This window comes from Vigna unguiculata, chromosome 1 (assembly GCF_004118075.2).
Source record: "Vigna unguiculata cultivar IT97K-499-35 chromosome 1, ASM411807v1, whole genome shotgun sequence".
NCBI classification, from domain to species: Eukaryota; Viridiplantae; Streptophyta; class Magnoliopsida; order Fabales; family Fabaceae; genus Vigna; species Vigna unguiculata.
Window position 1 is genome coordinate 28,872,118 of NC_040279.1, and position 21,100 is coordinate 28,893,217.

At 29.3% G+C, this 21,100-nt stretch overlaps 2 protein-coding genes across 3 annotated transcripts; one reads left to right on the forward strand and one right to left on the reverse strand.

Annotated features, from left to right (window-relative positions):
- The first annotated feature begins 6,918 nt into the window (after nt 1–6,918).
- On the forward strand, nt 6,919–9,490 carry LOC114162360 (beta-1,2-xylosyltransferase XYXT1). Its single transcript, XM_028046225.1, has 3 exons — nt 6,919–7,522; nt 7,623–7,700; nt 8,026–9,490. The coding sequence occupies exons 1-3, from the start codon at nt 7,297–7,299 to the stop codon at nt 9,309–9,311; spliced, it is 1,590 nt and encodes a 529-aa protein (XP_027902026.1). The 5' UTR covers nt 6,919–7,296; the 3' UTR covers nt 9,312–9,490.
- Nucleotides 9,491–12,033: 2,543 nt separating this feature from the next.
- Nucleotides 12,034–19,620, reverse strand: LOC114176286 (kinesin-like protein KIN-14L). Of its 2 annotated transcripts, none has more exons than XM_028061279.1 (20): nt 19,522–19,620; nt 19,316–19,415; nt 19,045–19,202; nt 18,700–18,852; nt 18,249–18,492; nt 17,579–17,685; nt 17,243–17,314; nt 16,782–16,862; nt 16,445–16,519; nt 15,877–15,958; nt 15,409–15,504; nt 15,146–15,319; nt 14,946–15,052; nt 14,539–14,717; nt 14,254–14,415; nt 13,912–14,162; nt 13,566–13,729; nt 12,819–13,390; nt 12,420–12,634; nt 12,034–12,333 (listed from the first exon to the last, which is right to left on the reverse strand). In XM_028061279.1, exons 2-20 carry the CDS (start codon nt 19,380–19,382, stop codon nt 12,257–12,259), a joined length of 3,036 nt encoding a protein of 1,011 aa, XP_027917080.1. In that variant the 5' UTR covers nt 19,383–19,415; nt 19,522–19,620; the 3' UTR covers nt 12,034–12,256. The 2 variants fall into 2 exon arrangements, with proteins under 2 accessions (XP_027917080.1, XP_027917072.1); XM_028061271.1 differs by having other exon boundaries at nt 17,579–17,688.
- Between the last annotated feature and the right edge of the window lie 1,480 nt (nt 19,621–21,100).

The window sequence follows — 21,100 nt, forward strand, 5'->3', positions numbered from 1 at the left end:
AAGATCCTGATTACAGATATTATTAAATTAATTATATCATCACATAATACTAATAACATAATTCTAATAACAGGAATTAATATATATATATATATATATATATATATATATATATATATATATATATATATATACCATCTATTTTAATATTTCAAATCTTTGCAGTATTATTATTGCTCACCACTGTCATGTGCATGTTCCTTTACTCGTGTATAACATATTATTATTATAGGTCGAAAACCACAACATTATACAAAACAAAAGTTAAACTAGTGAAAATTCAAAACATAATACACGTAACAATTAACATCATGAGCTCAAAACCAACAATTTATATCAATAATCAAATGTCTATATATCACATAACACATCTCTCTTAGCTCAATTCTCATGGCTTAATCATAGACATCTCATTTTACTTCCTAAATACATTTTTAGAGATTGGATTTTAATCATGTTTGTGTTTTTGGGTGAACATATAAATAAAACATTTTAATATAAAACAAGTACAATTGTAATTTTTTATTTAACTTAGTAATATAATATAATTTTTACTTCAGATAATAATTTTTCCTTAAGATTTTATAAATTTAATGAAAAATGATAAATTTCAATATTAATTTATTACTATAAAGCTTAAAATTATATTTATAATGTCACACTACAAGAAAACTTTTAAATAGTGACTAATAATTATTAGTAACTATATACTGACCAATTTAGATATCAATTTTCAAAACTAAAAATTATTGGTTATTAAATTAGTCACTATTATGAATAAAAAGTTATTATTGGTACATAAATTAGTTTTTAAAATTAACTATCATGATTTTAAATACCAAAGAAAATTGGTCACTAAAAATTAACTATCTAAATTTTGGCTACCAAAATAAATTAATTTATAAATTAGTCTCTAATTATTAGTAATCAATTTAGTAATCAATTATAATTTTTTATTTATAATATTGACTATTTTAATAACTAATAATTTTTTGTTTTGTAAATTAATATTTAAATTAGTCATTATAGTGACTATTTTTTTTTATAAAATTGATTTTTAATTAAAAAATTTTTTGTAACGTAAAATTTTTATTATTATAATTAATTCAAAAGTAAATAAACATAAGCATAAATTCCATGAAGTCACCGCATTTATAAGAAAGTTAAGTAAAAGACTTTAAAGAATAAAAAATATTAATCAAACTGAAAAAAGATAAATAAGATAAAGCTAAATTATATAAAAAAATTAAAGTACTGATAATATAATAAATAAAATTATTCCTTCTTTACTAATGTCCAAGTAGTCCAAATTTTATAAGACCAAAGTTAATAATAATTTATATATCTCTTTCAATGGATGAGGACATTTTCAGAATAAAACGTCGATTCTAAGAGTAAACGACACCTTAAACGTGTCAACTGATTTATTATCTTATTAAAATATTAAAATGATATATTATTAAACAATAAGATAATATAACAGTAAAAAAAATCAATTATAAAAATTAAATTAAAAAATATTAAATTTGTATACATCTAATATATAAAAAAATAATGAAAATTTAGTAAAATATCTAAATTTTATGTAAAAATTAAAACTGGATATTTATTTTTTATCTCTCTTGATCGGACTATTTGATTATATGAAGATTTTATTTTTATTCAATTTTTGTAGGTGTTATGCTCATAATCTCTTTCATCGATACTACTTTAAAAAATCGATAAACTATATTTACACTCTGTACAATTTCAGAAACGTGAAGAACGAAAGAATGAATAAAATAAAAAGAAAATAAATTAAATATTTTGTTAAAAAACCCATAGATAATTCAATTATTAACAGGTTCCTTCAGACACTAATGGCGTAATCAATTGTTTTTGACAGAAGTGACTGTTTATTCTGCATTCATGCGATGGCTTTGAAACAGTCTCCTTATTCCTTCCACGCTCTTTCTTCTTTCTTATTATCTCATTTCTAGTTACACATTTTATTTATAATTAAATGAAATAAAAAACTAAAAAATTAATTAAGTGTTTTATATTAATTGTAATACATTAATGAAAAGAAACACCACAACGTACAAATAAAAGTAATCAATAACTTTGTCAAAGATTATTGAAAATAGTTTCGATTTGAAGTCAATCAAAATATTATTATTAAAATTAATTATATTTGAGGTGTTACCTGTTTTATAATTTGTAACTTTTACTTAATTAAAAAATATATGAGAGGTTGAGAGAAAAATATATATTTAAATATTGTGAGAGAGGTTTTAAATTTCAAATCTGATAATATATAAATATTAATTAACTCTAAAAGGTGTTAGGTCAAGAAACTTGGTATAATAATAAAAATTATATGAGTATATAATATAGGTAACCGAAGGTGGAAAAGCTTAAAAATATAAATTTAAAATTTTGGTAACTATTTTTTTATTACTTTTGACCCTTTGTTTCTCAAATGTTTTTTGAATTGGCCATGCAAGAAAAGAATCTATATCTTAAGATGAGAAGAATAATGATGATTGGGGCTGATTAATAAATAATTAACATGAGTATTCATCATAATTTTGACTAACCTTGAATTTGAGTAGACATATGGGAAAAATGAGGTGGATGTTGATTTGATGCTCACGCGCTCAAAGGCGCGTTTAATAAGGTTGTTCCGCGCACTTCATAAGACAATTTCCAAACGCAAAGGAAGAAAAGAAATATTGCAATATTCATTTTGTATTTTTCTTTTTGCGGATTTTTTTCTAATTGTTTAAAAAAAGAATCAATTCCTACGAAAAAAATTGTTTTGTTTCAGCTTTATTCGATGCGTCTTGGCTGAGGTATAATATAAAAATAGTATAGAAAAAGTTAGTTCCAAACAGTTTTACTATTTTAAAATAAATTTAAATGTATTTTTTTAGACATTACTGTCCTTATGTTCAATTTTTATTAAAAAATAAAAAAGGAAAGAAAACTATAAGGGGTAACACTAAATCTATGATAAAATAGGCAAAAGAAAATCTATTATAAAAAAATGAATGATTTTTATCATGAAAATCATTTCATATTTTGAACCTCTTATACTAGAATTTTTTTTTTTTGACAAAGTTAGCTTTTTAGCACAAGAAAAATTTTTTTCTCTATACAAATTACATCAAACTTTTCTTACATCCATTGAAACGCTCTCAAGTATATATTGTTAAAAGTTTGTCAACAAAAATTTGTTAAAAAGTAAGTTTCCATTAAGAATTTATCATTAGTGAATCCTCCCACATTTCAAAAAATACTTTAACTTCTAGAAATTTTTGCTTTACAAAAGTTTGTTTGATCCAATTTAGTCCTTAACTTATTTTTTCCTTAATTATATAACCTCACATATCCCAATAGAATCTTGATTATTCTATAACCATAGAGACTTAGAGAAAATGTGTTCTAGCAACTATTTCATACAATCTTATTACTTCTTTGATAAACAAATGTGTTTTCTACATGGAAATCTTCAATTTTACTAATACAAAATAAATGTTCTTCGTCTAATGTTTTAAGATGACTCATACAACATCAAGTCTCACTTTTTCCGTAACAAATAGATAACAAAATTTATAGAGATGTTATTTTACGCATACTCTTTATCTAAACTTCAACATCTCATCAAATTTAACAAAAAAAAAGAAATACTTCGACTTGATCAACACCTAACAAATCTTTGACACGTCTCAAATTAAGTTTATACAATTTTTTTTATTAAACATACCAAAAAAAAAGTATTTAGTCATAACTAATATGTTGCAAGCGATGTAATCATATCCCTTCATCAAATCCAAACTCACATTTTTAGAAACTTTAAACAATTCTAATTCCTTCATCATCATACATATATTGTTTTATACATATATTATTTTTAACTAAGTGCATTAACAACCATGTGTAACTTAGTGAATGATAATTCCATTGAAAATTATAATGTTTGATAAATTGTGTATACCTTCTTTATCTTATAGCTTACTTCTTCTTAATCAAACAAATATTTTAACTAAAAATCATAACTTATTGACAATATAAAATATTATATTTCACATTTTTTTTTTGTGAAACAAATTATTATGCAAGTAAATTTGTAGATTGATAAAAGACACAAATTTCAACGATTTAAGCCTCTTTCTTATGTTATTCCAGACTAGATTTTTTTTTATAATAGATTTAAACTCAACTCCTTTTTTTTTTTTTCAGTTTGTTTATGTTATAAGTGAGTTGTTTTTAATTTTCTTGAATATGAATTTATTTTGTTTCATTTTGACTTTCTTTTCAATAATTATTTCATGCGATGAAAAATTATTATTCAACTATGAAATGTTAGCTACGTTAGCTTGAAAAACATAAAATCTTATATTATTAAATAATTAAAAACTATAACTAATGATAAATTTATTGAATACTTTTATTTAATTGTTTGTATCAGATTAAATGATATTATTTCAGAAACACGTTTTATTTAATACTACCTTGACTTTAATTCTTTTCTCAATAAATTGTGAGAAATTATTATTAAATTATAAAATGTCAGTTTAACCGAGTTGTTATGATAACGTAAATTTTATAAAAAATATATATAAAATCTTATATTATTAAATAATTATAAACTACAATTAATAATAAATTTATTGGCTTTTATTGATTTTGTATCACATTAAATGATATTATTTCAGAAACCGTTTCTATTTAATACTAACTTAATTTTAATTGTTTTCTAGTAGTTGTGGCAGTTAAAATGAAATGATGATTAGGACTGAGAGGAGTTTATAATATATATATATATATATATATATATATATATATATATATATATATATATATATATATATAATTATTCGATTTTATTCTTTGATATTTTGAATAATATGTATGAAAATAATTAAAATAAAATAACACAGCAAAAATAAATTAAAAGAAGCAATTTGTTATAAATGTTCATAAATAGCATTAATATAAATTTTTTATACAATAAATAATAAATAGTAATCTTGTAATGTTAATTTCATGACTGTCCTTAATTAATTCTCTTGATTATGTTAGAAGAGGGAAATGTTAATTAATGACACTGTTTAAAGTATAATTAATCATTATTAATTCTACTATAATAATGTTGAAATTTGAAATAATTAATTGTTCTAATTAAAATAATATAAATTTATAAGTATTATTAGTGTTATACAGATATAATTGATTGATTATGATATATGAATTTTGACTTCAATAATTATTAATGTAGTTTTATTTCATACATAAAAAAATTAATAATTTTATTATAGTTGATAAATTAATCATTTCTTTAATACAAACGAAAAAAATTAAAAAATAAAAGAATTTTAAATGTTTAATATTTTATTACTTGATTTTTATATATCTAGTTGCTTACTTTTTTAAAAAATTTTGTTTATTTTTTTCTTATACTAACTTAAGTTTCTTTTAAGTTTAATTATATTTCAATGTTGAATAACAATAAAGTAAAAGGGAAAAGGTTAAAAGGAGAGAGAAACAGTAGAACAATTTTAAAATTATTTTATTGTTTAATTATTTTTTAATTTATTTTGTATGCATAAAATAAATTGTATAATATTTGTAGACATTTTTGTCCTCTAAAACTACATTAATGATTATTGATGTCAAAATTCATTAGTGTCACACTTACAATGAACTTTTATAAAATTTAATGTTTATTAATTATTCTTAACTCGTGTTTGAGAATTGATTAGCATCTTGATGAGTATATATTTATGTTTAAAAATTTCAAAGTTCTTGTTTTGTCTCAAAAAGTTATTGTCTACAAATGAAAAAGGTATTTTTGTCTTTTAAAAAAATTGTAATATGTATTTATACTATTTTAATTAATGTATTTAATTATTTCAGTTTTCCATGTAAAAATAATAGTATCAATGCATATTAATGATTTCTTAATCAATGCCTTAAGAGCATTGGTTAGCATTCTTCAATAATTATTAGTGTACTTTTACTTTATTTAGAAGACAAAAATACTTATAAGTGTTATAAATCTATAATTGATAATTTATTTAATAAAAAAATTAAATAATAAAATAATTATATTTTAATGTTGCTAAAAAATTATATATTTAAACATAATAAATAAATAAATTAATAGAAAGTAAAATGTTATTTATATTTTTAATACAACCAATATTATGTTATTTTTTTATTAAAAAAACAAACAATATTTTATTTTCTGTTAATTTAAGTTTTTTTTTTACATTTAATTATATATATTTTTAATAATATTAAAATATAATTATTTTATTATTTTTTAATTTTTGTTTTGTGTGTAACAAATAAATTATCCATTAGAGATATATAATATGTATAAACATTTTTATCCTCCAAATAAATAAAATAAAAGTATACTAATAATTATTAAAGTCCTAATTCATTTAATATTACATGAACTTTTATATAATTTTAATGTTCATTAATTATACCTCAAACAGTAATTTTAGAACATCAGTTAACATAACTCTTAATTTAATTGAGATTTATAATAATTAGATTATTTGAGTTTGTGAGAAAAAAATATCTTAAAAGATATTTTTAATTGCATAAGTTATGTTCAGATATTTTAATATTTGTTCAGGAAACTGAAATCAAAATTAAACTCATGTATAATATGAAAATAAATTAATTAAAACTAAAAAAAAACTGTAGTTAGAGACCTTGATCTAGAGTATGGAACTATATCCACTGAACCAACCTGACACCTTGATTAAACCATAAAAATATGATTTAAGGTTAAGTTTCTTAATTGACTATGTAAAATTTAAGTGTATTTATATCCGAGAAGAAGCTTACCTAGGTAGCGGCGTGTTCTTATTCAGACGCGGCTGACGAAGTTGACTGTTGCCTGCTAGCTTTGCTCCTACCACAGCCAGCCAAAACCAGCCTCTCACTTTCCTTACCAAATCAAACATTTCTTCTTTCTTTCTTTCTCTCTAACTCGTTTTTCCACCCACATATCTTCCTTTTCACGCCTCTCTTTTCTCTCCTTTTATTCCTTTCTTTCATTCCCTCCCTCACTCTTCTTCATACCATCAAAACCAAACCACCTTCTTCATCTTCATCTTCTCTCTCCACAAACCAACAAATACCATTTGCCTAAAACACTGTTTTGTTCTGTTTTGTTTTGTTCCTCTCTTGTGTTGTTGTGCACCCATTGGAACTTTTTAAGCTTTTCCCTCTCCCTCAGCTTCTTTACACCGCAAAAACACACAAAGATTGTAGCTTTGCTTTGACAACACCATGGTACACTATCACCGTTCCCATCAACCCAGAAAGCCTAATGCAGACTCCACCAGAGATGAAGACTCGCACACCATCATCACCTTGGATTGCTCAACCTCTGCCTACTACATCAAGAGAACCAGGCCCAAGCTCTTGTCTTTCCTCCTTCTCATCACCTTCCTCTCTTGCTGCTACGTCTTTGCTCCTCTTTTCCTTCCCATCTCCTTCTCTTTCTCTCACTTGTGTAAGCAACCACCTACCTTCATCTCTCAAGGTTTTCCTTTTTTTTTTGGCTCTGTTGTTGTTGCTTGCTCTTTGTGCTGATCTTCTTTTCTTCTTTTCAGACTCCCCCCCTATTGAAAATGATGGGAACTCAGATGGGGTTGATGTGACGGATTCTAGTTGCTCTTCTGTTTCTGCTGGTGAGTGATATTAATTCCTGTTCTCTGTCCTTCTAACCAGTCGTTCTTTTTGTTTGCTTGTGGTGTTTGTTTGTATTTTTACGTGGATTACCAAATATAATCATTGAAAAAGGGTAGCCCCGTGGATTTTACTTGGTTTAGTTTATGGCTGACTAAATTCACCTAGCGAGAAATGGAATTTGTGTGTTTTACTGAAAAAGTTCGTGTTGTTGATTGGTTTTAATGATTGCCTTTTTTTTAATGATAAATTTTGGAAAATTATGCTTGTTTTGTTGTTTTCGTGTTATTTTCTCCGAATAATTTTTGTGCTCTTTTGGTAACGCAGGAAGAATATGCTGTGATAGAAGTGGTTTTCGTTCTGATGTTTGTGTGATGAAAGGTGATGTGAGAACACACTCTGCTTCGTCTTCGATATTACTCTACAGTCCGAGGAGCTCTGATAATGTTTCTGTTGAAGAGGAACTCCAACATGAAAAGATAAAGCCATACACTCGAAAATGGGAGACAAGTGTTATGAACACCATTGATGAATTGAACCTTATCTCAAAGAAGGTAAATGGTGCTGGTGGTTGTGATGTCCAGCACGATGTTCCAGCGGTGTTCTTCTCTAATGGGGGCTACACTGGCAATGTTTATCATGAATTCAATGATGGAATCATACCCTTGTTCATTACTTCACAGCATTTCAAGAAGAGGGTCGTGTTTGTGATTCTTGAATACCATAGTTGGTGGATCATGAAGTATGGAGACATTCTTTCTCGGCTATCAGATTTTCCACCGATTGATTTTAGAGGAGACAATAGAACTCATTGCTTCCCAGAAGCCATAGTTGGTCTCAGAATCCATGATGAGCTAACTGTGGATTCTGCATTGATGAGGGATAACAAGAGCATTGTTGATTTTAGAAACCTTTTGGACCAAGCTTATTGGCCTAGGATCAGGGGTTTGATTCAGAAGGAGGAAAGAAAAGCACAAGAGAAATTAAGAGAACAACAAGCCTCTTTATCTCAATCATCAGAAACCTATGAGTATATTGATCAACAAGTGCAAGAAAATCCAATGAAGAAACCAAAGCTGGTTATTCTCTCTAGAAGTGGGTCAAGAGCCATAACCAATGAGAATTTGTTGGTGAAGATGGCGAAGGAAATCGGGTTTATGGTGAAAGTTTTAAAACCAGACAGCACAACAGAAATGGCCAAGATTTATAGGACTCTTAATGCAAGTGATGTGATGATTGGTGTTCATGGAGCAGCAATGACTCATTTCATGTTCTTGAGACCTGGCTCTGTGTTTATACAAGTTGTTCCTCTTGGAACCACATGGGCAGCAGAAACTTATTACGGAGAACCTGCAAAGAAACTTGGCTTGAAATACATTGGTTATGAAATTCATCCTAGAGAGAGCACTCTGTATGAGAAATACGATAAAAATGACCCTATTCTAAGAGACCCTACAAGCATTAACAAGAAGGGGTGGGAATACACAAAAAAGATCTACCTTGACAGCCAAAATGTCATATTAGACCTCGGAAGATTCAGAAAAAGGTTGCATCGAGCTTATGAGTATACACTCTCCAAATCAAAACCCAATCTTCAGCACCAACCAATGTGAAATTCAATGGTTTCATCAACATATTCATTCTTTAATGTGTACAGCAGTTTTCTTTTTTCTTTTTTCTGAAAAGTATTGATCATACTGCGAATTTCATAGTGCGACCTGCTGTGTACAGCAAGCATATAGAAATGTATACCGAAATGTGTAAGTAAAAGCTATAATTTGTGATTCCCTCACTTTTTGTGTTAAAAGACTTTATCTAAACATTGGTCACTTCAAATTCAATCATCCATTGATGGTTTCAAATGTTAATGTTTGATCATGCCAAAATTTCTACTGTGGGAATCTTTTGGTTTCTAATACTCTGGGTTCCAAATATTCCTTTATCAATTATAATCAAGTCTTAAAATTTACCTTTTTCTTGTGATTTATAAAATTCAAACATGTCATGTTACAAAGTTAAAATCTTTTGGAGATAACAAAAAAAAAAAGGACAAATGAGAATCCAAGAAAGCTAATAACAGCAGTGCAAAGCTGCCACCTATTTGATTTCGAGTTAACATCCAACCCTGCCACGTACGGACGGAACCTAAAATTGTGCCAAAAGATAGTGTTTTCTTTTTTTGTTCTTCTTAATTTCTAAGGCTAATTATACGACATGTTCATTGATGAAGAGAATATGTAGTAATGTGTATAATGATACAAAGTTGAAGGTGGCAATGCTTGAAGTGTTACAGAAATGCATCACAGGAATATGTTGTACCAGTAACAAGCAACTATGTTGTTCTTAGAACAGTGACAACGTTATAGTCGAGGATTGCGTAGTTGCATTTGAACATGTGATGATTCTTCTGTTGTTGCAGCCATTATTGAATCTCAGCACGGAAACTCCATTGCTGACATGTGACATGTTAAGCAGATTCAGTGGGGACCACTAACGGTAATAAACTATGATGGGGAAAGCTCACAACATGCATTGTTTGTTGCAACACTACATGAAAATATCTTATCCTTGTTTTCTTAATATATTGTCATAAAAAATACACATTTTGTACTATAATTTGTATTGAAATAACTATTATATGGATTTGTAAGTTTAACTATGTCGTTTAGTCAGGTGCTTTGGAACAGACTTTAGTATTATGGATTGACTTATGTTGAATATTTTGTAATGTTAATTATTTTTTCAACATTTACCAAGACAATGTATGATGAGGGTTTTAATCACAATTGTAGTGCTTTTTACCAAATGTTTTTTTTTAAAAATCTATTTCCAATAGAAATTAAAATATTATACTCAACTTGTTTTACTCATTTTATCTTGTTTTCCAATATTCATTATTAATAGAGATATGAAAATGGGTTTGATCTCTAAAAGTCTTGTAAAAAAAATGCCGGATCAAATTAAAAGAAAATTGTGGACTAAATTACTACTTTTCTTTTATATCCATGAGTGAAGTTCACAATTTCATAAACTTACTAGTTTATGAATCAAATACATTAATAATCATATTTTTAAATATAAAAGTGGTAAAATATATCCATGTATTATAATTTATATATTAAATCATTATATATCTAAAATGAAAACGAATTTTAGTAATATTTTAAACTTCAAAAGTTTATATTTTATTTTTAATTTAAAATAATAATAATAATAATAATAATAATTATTATTATTATTATTATTTAAATATTTACTTTTTTCAATTTGAAAAAAATAGTCCCTTCACTAACCATTAAACTAGACTAACCTACAAAAAATGATTTGGGATAAGTGAGAGACAAATATGTTTTATTGTACTAAAAATACATTGTAAAACTTAATCTTGAGGAGAAAATTATTAGGACTTTAATTAGATATGAGTTTAAAGTCTTACAAGTTTTTGGTCGGAAGTGATATCCTCTCTTATAAGGAATTGTTGATGACTAATTGGAAATAAATATCCCCAATGTATATCCCATAAAAAAAAGTCTTAACAAAAAAAATCAGTCATACCAAATAAACACAAATTTACTAGATGGTCATTTAAATTAAATTGTTTGTTTTTCTACTTTTACTTATCCACTCAACTTGTTGAGTTATAGTAATAATGGGAGATATATTCATTCCTATTATAATAGAAATATTCAATTTTATTAAATGATTATTAAGAATTAATTGATATAAATATTCAATATACACTTTTCTATCTGTTTATATTCCTATTATAATATAAATATTCAATATACACTTTTTCTAAACAAATTATTAAATTATTATAAGAATCAATTATGAAATTATGAATGAATTGATGTAAATCGAACTCCTAATACCTTTTCCTATGTAATTGTGGTGGGAGAATCCAATTGTGATTCACATCACAAAAGTCTAATATTTCAGAACAAAGCATATTTGGATATATTGCAATTTCATAAAGTGCTTAATATAATTTACTCCTATGTTTGTCTATCTCTCTTCCTATCTTTTCCTACAACAAATAATAATAACCATTGGAAAAATTTTGGTAGTTCATGGCCCATTTTTTTAGATTTCTATCTTAACGAGAGAAAATGACTCAACTTGTCACGTTATCACACGATAGTCCTCTATTCCAAGACTCCACCCATGTGGGCAACTGGAATTGGGCTCCATATTACGTACAAAACTTTCCCACCATACTATGTTGTCTCAAAATTATTACCATTTACGTTCATAAACAGTGTTCTGCGACCTTGATGTGATACACAGGCCACCACTTGTTGCTAGAGTAAAGAAGAACTTCAGACATGCACGAGCTTGAAAATTTTTAATTTCATTTTTTGAGTTTCTTGATGTTTTGTAATTACAAAGAAAGACCCTTTGGAAAGAGACAGAGAGATAAATACTCAGTGACATTTTTTACACTGTTGTTAACTTGATCATGAAACCAAAACTCTCCCCATCAAAGTGGAGCTTGTTCTAAACTAAGTCAGAAGAAGAAATGTTGGTATGCTTCAAGTCGAAGCACCACTGTCACTGATTACAGCCACCGTTTTGAAGTCTTGGTGTCTGAATGAGGATTTGGAGGAGTTCTAGCATTTGTCTCCTTGTCATCATCTTCAGATATATGACACAAAACTATTGTCTTAGTATTTTGAATAACAGCATCAATGTAAAATAGCAGTTCTATAGGTTTAACTTACATGCTGCTACTGGCTTTCCTCCAAGTGAAGATCTACGTGAGTTGCTTGGCAGTGGTGCTTGAATCCCAGTTAGAGATTTTCTCCTATTCGTTTTGTCAACAGCTGAAATTGGTGATTTTACATTATTCGTATAGCCAGTGCCCCTGATGGGTGATTTTACATGATTTCTATGGCTAGTACCCTTCATGGGTGACTTCACTTCAACATGTTGGCTCCTGCATATTTTCACAGAGGAAGCTTAAAACTCTAGGATCACATATGGATAATCTTCATAAACACTTCCAGAAAAGAAAAGAAACTAAAAAAATTAAACTTCTCCATAAGTTAAGATCAACTTATACACTTGACTTCTTATAAGAAAATTCTCATATAAGTTAACAGTTAGAACATAGAACACACCTCTTATCAGGGCCATTGATCAGTTTCCCAATTGTTCTCAAGGATCTTCTTATTTGGGATCCTTTGCCATTTGTGCTACCCATCACCTTAGAGGCATGTGCATCATTTCCATCCCGAACGGATGGTTCAGGTGTTTGAGGCAGTTTAATAGGATGAACTTGCATGCCATCATTTAATTTTATCAATCTCGTTTGATAGGAAATGCTTGTAGGACTTCGAGGGGTTTTGGCATTGCCACTGCTGAACTGGCCATTTAGTTTTGACACGGCCTCTACATCTTGCATTGGGCGATATTTCTGCATTGATACTGGCTCATACTGTAGACCATCTTTCTTGATAGTTTTTGGACCTTCCAAACTTAATCTTCTGGAACGAGGTAACAAAAGTGGTGATTTAGCTCCACTTCTATCCTCTCTACTCACAGATTTATCGGTCTGTATGGCGCTGCAGTTCTCAATGCTAAGTCTCCGAGAGGGCAATGGAGTTTTCTCTGATGGAGTGTGCGGCTCTCTATTTCTTTGGAACATTCTCTGAGCATCCTTGGTTGCCAATGCAATCTTAAGGTTCTCAACCTAGTATTCATGTGAAATAGAGGGAAACTCAATCACTTTGACTTTATTTGATTTTAGAACAGAGTGATTCTCAACACTTCAACTCTTAGCATATTTTAATGATACTGAGTGAGGGTCTAATTCTCAGGCTTGAGAAAAGTTACAAAATGTTTGGGCAACAAATTTACATTCTAACCTGTTCTTTAAGTTGCATAACCTCACTGCTTTCTTTGTTCAAACGGGCTGCCCCAAGTTCCACAGTGGAAACCCTCTGAGCAAACTTTAAAGTACTCACTGTTTCACCAAAGGAATCTGCTTCCGGACTCACGTGAGCAAACATCAATGTTTTTGCATGTCCACCTAATGCAAAATTTGCAAGAGAAAACGCATTACTAACGAACATTTAGTCATGTGGTTAGAAAAATAAAAGTAGAGTCCCCAAAGCTTTTCTGTGACATCATCTCACCCTACAATGGTGGACTTCTACAAAAGTGAAAAAGCTGGAATTGGAAGAGAGAAATGAAAATGACATTAGCATGCACCTAAGGAGTCTTGCAAAAGAAGAGTGAGTTTGCTGTTCCTGTAAGGTATGTGAGAATTCTTTTGAGCCAGGGCTGTGATCACATCTCCCAAACAAGAAAGAGATTTGTTAATAAATTGTGCTTCCTTTAGTCTTTCCCCTGTAACTTCAGACTTGTCTACTCGTTCACTTCCAGCTAGGTCTACCAAGTGCAAGCAACTGCGAATGGAGCTCCCGGATGTATCTTTGCCATGAACATGCACAGTAAGTACACTGAGACACGTTGATCAGCCTTATCAGTGCCTCAAACAACCTCAGATAATATCAATATATATACATATATATAAGAAAAGCAGAAATTCACCTGTGGGAACGACTACTCCTGTTGTTCATTGCAGTCGAACTGACAGCGCGATTAACCTCACCAAGTTTCATAAGGGTCATAACATCATTTGTAGACTTCACAGGACGCAATTTAGCATCTGGAAGGCTCATCCCATCGTCATTGCAGCTCCGGATTTCTAATTTAAGGTTTAGTTAAGGAGACAAATTACTTACAAATATTAAGATCAGCGGACTATGAATAAAACCTGCTCTTGCTTATTTATTTAGAACAGTGTGAAAATGTAAATGAATATGAAAAGGATATTTGTTGTCAGTTTTGTCTTCTGCAAGTAGATCTCTAACTTGTTCATTGTAAATCTCAACCATTTGAACATAAATGTCATAAGTTATGATGTCATTCCTTTCATTAGACATTTGAAACAGATCATTAAGAGCCAGATAATTGATTCCCATATCCTTAAATGTTCCACCTGAAGGACCACTCTGCAGCAAAAAAAAAATATTTTATTGAATCATCTAGGTTTTCAGTCTGTAAACATAATGAACAGTCGTTGCATGCAGGTTCTTGCATTGACCAGTGGCCACAATAGTAATGCAATATTAGTTTATTTCCTATCTGAAATGCAATTTTCATTTGGTTTTCTTCTTTTAGAATCAATTTAAACAACACATCATGATGGAACTGAAGCAGAGTGATATTCAGTATCTTACCATGGTGTGAGTCTTCCCAGACCCAGTTTGGCCATAAGCAAAAATACAAACATTGTATCCATCCATCACAGATCTAATCAATGGTTGAGTATCCTTGTAAACCTCATCTGAGTACAAATCGGTAAATTTCAACAAAAAGATGGTAAAAGAAAAAGGTAGTCACACTGGTTTCAAAATACTATTGGTTTCAGGAACTCTACCTTGGCCAGCCGTTGGACCAAAAACACGATTAAACTGAAAAAGTTTCCTTCCATCTCTGAGTGTTTTTGATGGATCTAAAATGAATAGAGAACCATCTTCCCCAATAAAATCAACAATATTCCTTGATTCAGCCCGGAATGATGGCCTGATTCTGCAGTAAACTCGAATATTACCTGAGTTCAAAACTAGCTTATTGTTAAGAATACACAAAAAGAAAGTGGCATTATACATTAAACATAATCAAAACTAAAAGTATTTCAACCTTTCAAATCTTGGACCATATTGTATAGTTTCCTATTCTCTTCTACTACTCTGTGATATCCAATAGCTTTAGTTGACATCTCCTGTATTTGACTTCCTGAATTCATGAAGCAACATAACACAGGACTATTAACAGAGTTTTCAGAAGCAAAGGTCATTTTGTATAGACAGGTACAGAGTAGAAATTCACCTCTTAAAACACATACATTTCTTTAACCTGACCATCACCCCCATTAATTTTTATTTTCTAGAAAGTCATCCCACCAACCCCAAAAAGCTAAGTAACAGAAAGATGAAGTTTAAAATCATTGGGATATACAGTGATTGATGTTTGTCTCATTTAACTCAAGCAACATGCATCATTTTTATAGTGAGGAGCCATTGAAAGTAAGCAAAGAAAAGCAACTAAGTCTTATTTTGCCAACGATGAGGTTTAAAAAAAACTGGCAAAGTTAATGGTTATTCATACCAATGTCATAAAAAAATCCTTGAAACTGTGACTGCATCTCTTCAAACTCTTTCTTAATTTTCAACTTCAAAGCCTTGAGATCCTGAAAAAAGAAATTTACACACCTCAACAAAAGCAGTAGACCCAATCTGTGTTTCTAACAAAGAATTATCTCAGTACTATCCCTTTAGGTTCTACTTGGAAAGAATATCAGAAATAACCAGATTTTTACGACCTGGCACAAAAAGGACAATTGCCTTCATATTTCCTAAATCACTAGAGAACAAGTTTATACATCAGATATCACTCTCGTTTATTGCATATCTATTGCACTGAATGTGATGTTTTCCCTCTTCTTTACTCTAGAAACAGTATACAAGCAACAAAAGCAATTGAAGTTTCAGTGAGACAAAAATTACTATAAAGAGTAGCGAGACACAGTATTTTGCAATAACCTTCTCAGTTGTTTTATCTGTTTGTTAAATTGTAATTCAGCCCTCCTACACTGAGCATAGTTCTACATTTTGATTTATAATTAAAATAACTCCAATTCGTTGCTTAAAGTGAAACAAGTTGTACAAATGCATACCACAAGTTCTTTTTCCTGCATGTTTAAGAGATGCTCCTGGCTGCACTTGCATTTTCCGGGACAAGTTTGGCAACGCTGTACAAATTGCAAATTGGGCAAATTAGAATCCAAAATTGAGATAAATTATACCCAGTGCATTACAAAACTGATGATCTAAATGTTGTGGTAAAAACACATTTTTTTATGGGATAAAATTTGGTAAGCCACATTAACATGTCAAACTATGATAATCATTTCAATTCTTTCCTTCGAACATAATTATTCACTGCTACTCTATGTTTTAACCATCATTCGTAACTATTCTAGTATGAAATATATTACAGAAAAGAAAAGGTACCTTAGAATTGTCAGGAGCAGATAAAACATCAGATTGTGTAGATGTGGAATGAAGTGATAACCCCTGTTCTTTATCAAAATCCTTAAGAAGCAATGGCAATTACATTAGGTCAAGAATAATAGCGACAGCTGAGGCAAAGAGAATATTGACAATAAACCATGATATCATCAATGTTCGTTTCAGAATCTTGCAAAGTTTAATATAAGTGAATGCTAGGCTAGAAAGACAGATAAGCCTTATTCAGTTGTCCTTTAAGACGACTTCAAGTTGGCAGCCAATAGTGGTAAGTTCTATGAATCAATATAAACTCATTCACTCTAACCACAATATTGGCTCTTTGGCTTACGAAACCAAGTATGATTGTTGGCAATTTTTTATCTTAATCCCACGCAATTTCAGCAAGAAGGATGGGAGAACAATACTCATCCAAACCAGCCTAAATTTGATATACTCAAACTAACCTCACGCAATCTTGTAGGTGGTTGTTCCCCATTACAACATGCCATTATCTGATTAAAAACCTTTATTGGATCCTGCAATATTTGAAAGAAATTAGGTGGTAGATAGAACACTTGATGGCTAATCAATCTACTTCTTATTTCAGTATGTTAATTTTAAGAAAAATGCCAACAAGCACACCAAATTCAAAAATATAAAGTATAAAATATTAAAGAAAAAGTAAAACCCTTTCATTAGAAACTTTTCATTTTTCAGATTCCTTAAAAAGTTTGTTTAGGCATTTGCTGACTGAATCCTACTTTCAATTAGACTTATTTGTTCATATGATTACTACTTACCTCTACCAGGTGTTCTTTACGGAGAGAAGCAATGATATTTCCATCAATATTTTCTTTGGCGTCTAACATACGGTCAACTAGTTGCTTGGCAAGTAATTCCACAATTTCTGCTGTGCATCAAATAACAGTAGTAGCAAGAAAATTACAATCATTCAAGTGCACAGAAGAATACAAAGATAGTTTATCAAACAAAGTCTAAATGGAAAAACCAATAACAATTGTCTGATCATATGCAATCAAAACAAAATATAGTTTATTTTTTCAAAAAGTAGAACAACATTTTCTTTCTTTCATTATAGCAAGAGATGAATAATAATAGTATGTTGGAGTTTTACATTGTTTTCACTCAAGGATTTAGAATGAATTAGCCCAGATAAAAAACATCCAGTCTTCTTTTATTCATTGAGTAAGCTTTAAAAAATTACAACCACACTCGATCATGTAATTGATTTCTTTTTCAAACAAATTTTATGATGTCAACAATTGATTGTTGAGTGAAAATTTAGAAAGAGCATATTAAGAGTCGCATGATTCCAAACTGATTTTCCTCTTAAGTGATGGCAACAGGCAAACTCTGGTAGCTTGCATTATCCTGTGATGCTCGCCTTCATCTCAGATGTATATCAGATCATACAAATACATTAACAAGATTAAGGGATCAAGATTAAACCTTCTCGATTTGAAAAATTACTCTCAGAGGGAGGAATCTTTTCCATTGTGGTAGACAAATCCAAGTGCCTACAAGCATCAGAGGGTGGTGCAGCTGCAGGTCTTGAATGCATTCTCATAGGTAAAGGAGATTTTATGTATTTGTTGTATCCATTCTGATTGTTCATCTGCTTCAACTCTTGAAACGATTTAAGTGCCAAAATGCAATCAACCACTTTGGCTGCCGATCCCATCTCTAGTGTATCCTGAAAATAAATAACCAACATACTTGTTCATACATCTATAATCAAACGCTACAGCACTATCAAATTTATAGATAAAAATGCTTTTCCTTCTCTTTTTAGATTACACCAATTGCACAAAGCTACATACATCAAAATAAGCACTGCGCGTGAATTATTTAGAAGTGCAAGTGGAAAATGTGAAAGCTATAAAAAAAAAAAAAAACATACCCTTTCAAGATCAGAAGCTTCAAAAGCCGGAAGATTTAATTCCTCCATTGCAGCAAGAAAGTTGCGTAAATTTACGAAATACTGATAGGCGGGCAATGGCTGAGAATCCCAGGTAAGTGGTTGTGACGTCATTTGATTATCCACAACCACAACCTTAAAAAAACATCATCAAATAGTGGTTTAAGCATTTTGTGGGGAGAAGAAAAAGAGAGAATAAAAATGAAAAACTCAAACTTCCCAATATGAACCTGCTACCAATTGACCACTCAGTTAACTATACCATAGCTTTTTATTTGAATATACAATAAATAAACATAAATTGTATTAAGGATCGTAATTTAGTACTTTAGGCACTGCTCCTGGATGAATCTTGTTAATGGCATTGCAAAGAATCAAACCATTTTTCAAGCAAGAAATGAGTTCTCTCTCTGTAGGCTGGCTCGATATACCAAGAGGACCCACTAGGCTTTCTAGCCATTGAGTTGCCTTATAGCGTCTGCAAGCTGCGTAATTTTAAATGGAAGTTTTTCTTCATCAGTAATCATCATCAAGTAAACATCTTGGAACACAAACAAGCGCAAAAGTGAACCCTTGTCTGAGGGAATCACAAACTGACCCGCTTCTTCAGCTTTTCTTGAAGCCATGTTGAAATCACGAGTCTTATCTATCGTACCACCCTCCATGATTAATAAAAAAGAAACCCAAAAACCCGGTTCCTGCAAGGTTTTAAGAAATGAGAGTGAAAACCAAAATGATCACACAAAAGAAGCACAACCCAAGATGGCACTTAGTTTTTGTTCCTAAACCAAAATATGTTCATACCCAAGTTGAAGAGAACCCCAAAAAATGATCTTTTTTATGCGGGTCTTCTGCAAAGGATTCAAAAAGAAAGAACCCAGAAAAGTGAGAAGAGTAGAAGAGTGGTTGTTTTCCGGAGTTAGAATGGGGTTTTTGCTTTGGTTCGGGGTTAGCTTTGAGTTCCGAGCCTCAGCTACGGAATCGTAACGTTAACTTAGATTTTGAATTCAAATTGGTCACGCTTTTGGTTCCACTTAGCGATTATTTTCCGTCCGTTTTGCATACTGAGTCCACTCATCTAACGGTGCATATATTTTCTGATGGAATTACTCGAAATCATGGCAATATGTTTGCGCGTATATTATAAAAGGAAATAAAATCTTACACATACGTGTTTTCGGGTTAAATTAGTTAAATAAATTAATGATTTTAATCTTTTTTCGGTATTATTAAGTTTCTGACTATTAATTTTAAAATATGGTAATAATTTACTCACTTTTTTACTAGGTAGCAAGTTACTTTCATACCATTCAACTTGGAGATGTAGCAATTGGAAGAGTGGACCTTTTATTTTCTTCACTTTCTTAAATAAACAATTTTAATACTTTCAAAGTGTATTCACACATCATCCAAGAAAAAAAATTGTTTTTCTCATTTCAAATTACTGTTATTTTATTCTTACTTGCATGTCTTAATTGTCTATTAATTTTAATTAAAAAACATCTGATATTATAATTTTAAATGTTTTAAATTTGTTGTTTATTGATTTTAGTTTATAAAATAACATTTTCTTTCTTTGTTCAACAAACTAAAATATTAATATATTGACAAATAGTGGGTCAAACTTGTTTGGCATATTTATTGTATCAATCATAATCAAGTTTGTTTTTACGATATTTTTATTATAATTAAATTAACTTTATGAAAATTAGTATTAGCAAGATTTAATTTATTACGTACACATGCAATACTGATTCGCATGTGGGGATACCATGAGATTCATATTAAAAAATGTGAAATCAAAACAGTTCACTTTTCTTCATATTTATTGTCTAATTTTATTTAAGTTTATTTCAGATGTTTTTAGGACTATTTGTTTAACAATGTGTTGCGGTGAATTTAAAAAAAATATATTTAATTTTTTTCGTTTTTAATATACAAAAGACATAAAACGTACCATTTTTAATATTTTTAAATGTTTTAGAATATATTGAATATTATGTCAACATATTTAATGTTTTTTAATCCAATTAGAAGTTGAATTCAATTTATATTCTAGTTAGTTTAAAATTACAATCTGTTATTGGTTTTTAAATTCAATCGAATTCAATCCAACGTGATTTTTTAAATAAAATCCAAACACATACTTAAAAGTGAGCTTTCTAAAAAAAAGTTTAAATTTTGACTTTTTAAACAACATAATTATTCCTAGCAACTTACTTAAAGTTTATTTGTGATGAAAATACTTTACTACAGTTAAACAACAACGTTAGTTAACAAATTTGTTATTAGAAGAAATATTTTTTTAGTTAAAAATATATTTTTAAATAAGAAAATAATATTTTAAGCATTAATAATATGCAATCAACGATAATACTTATAA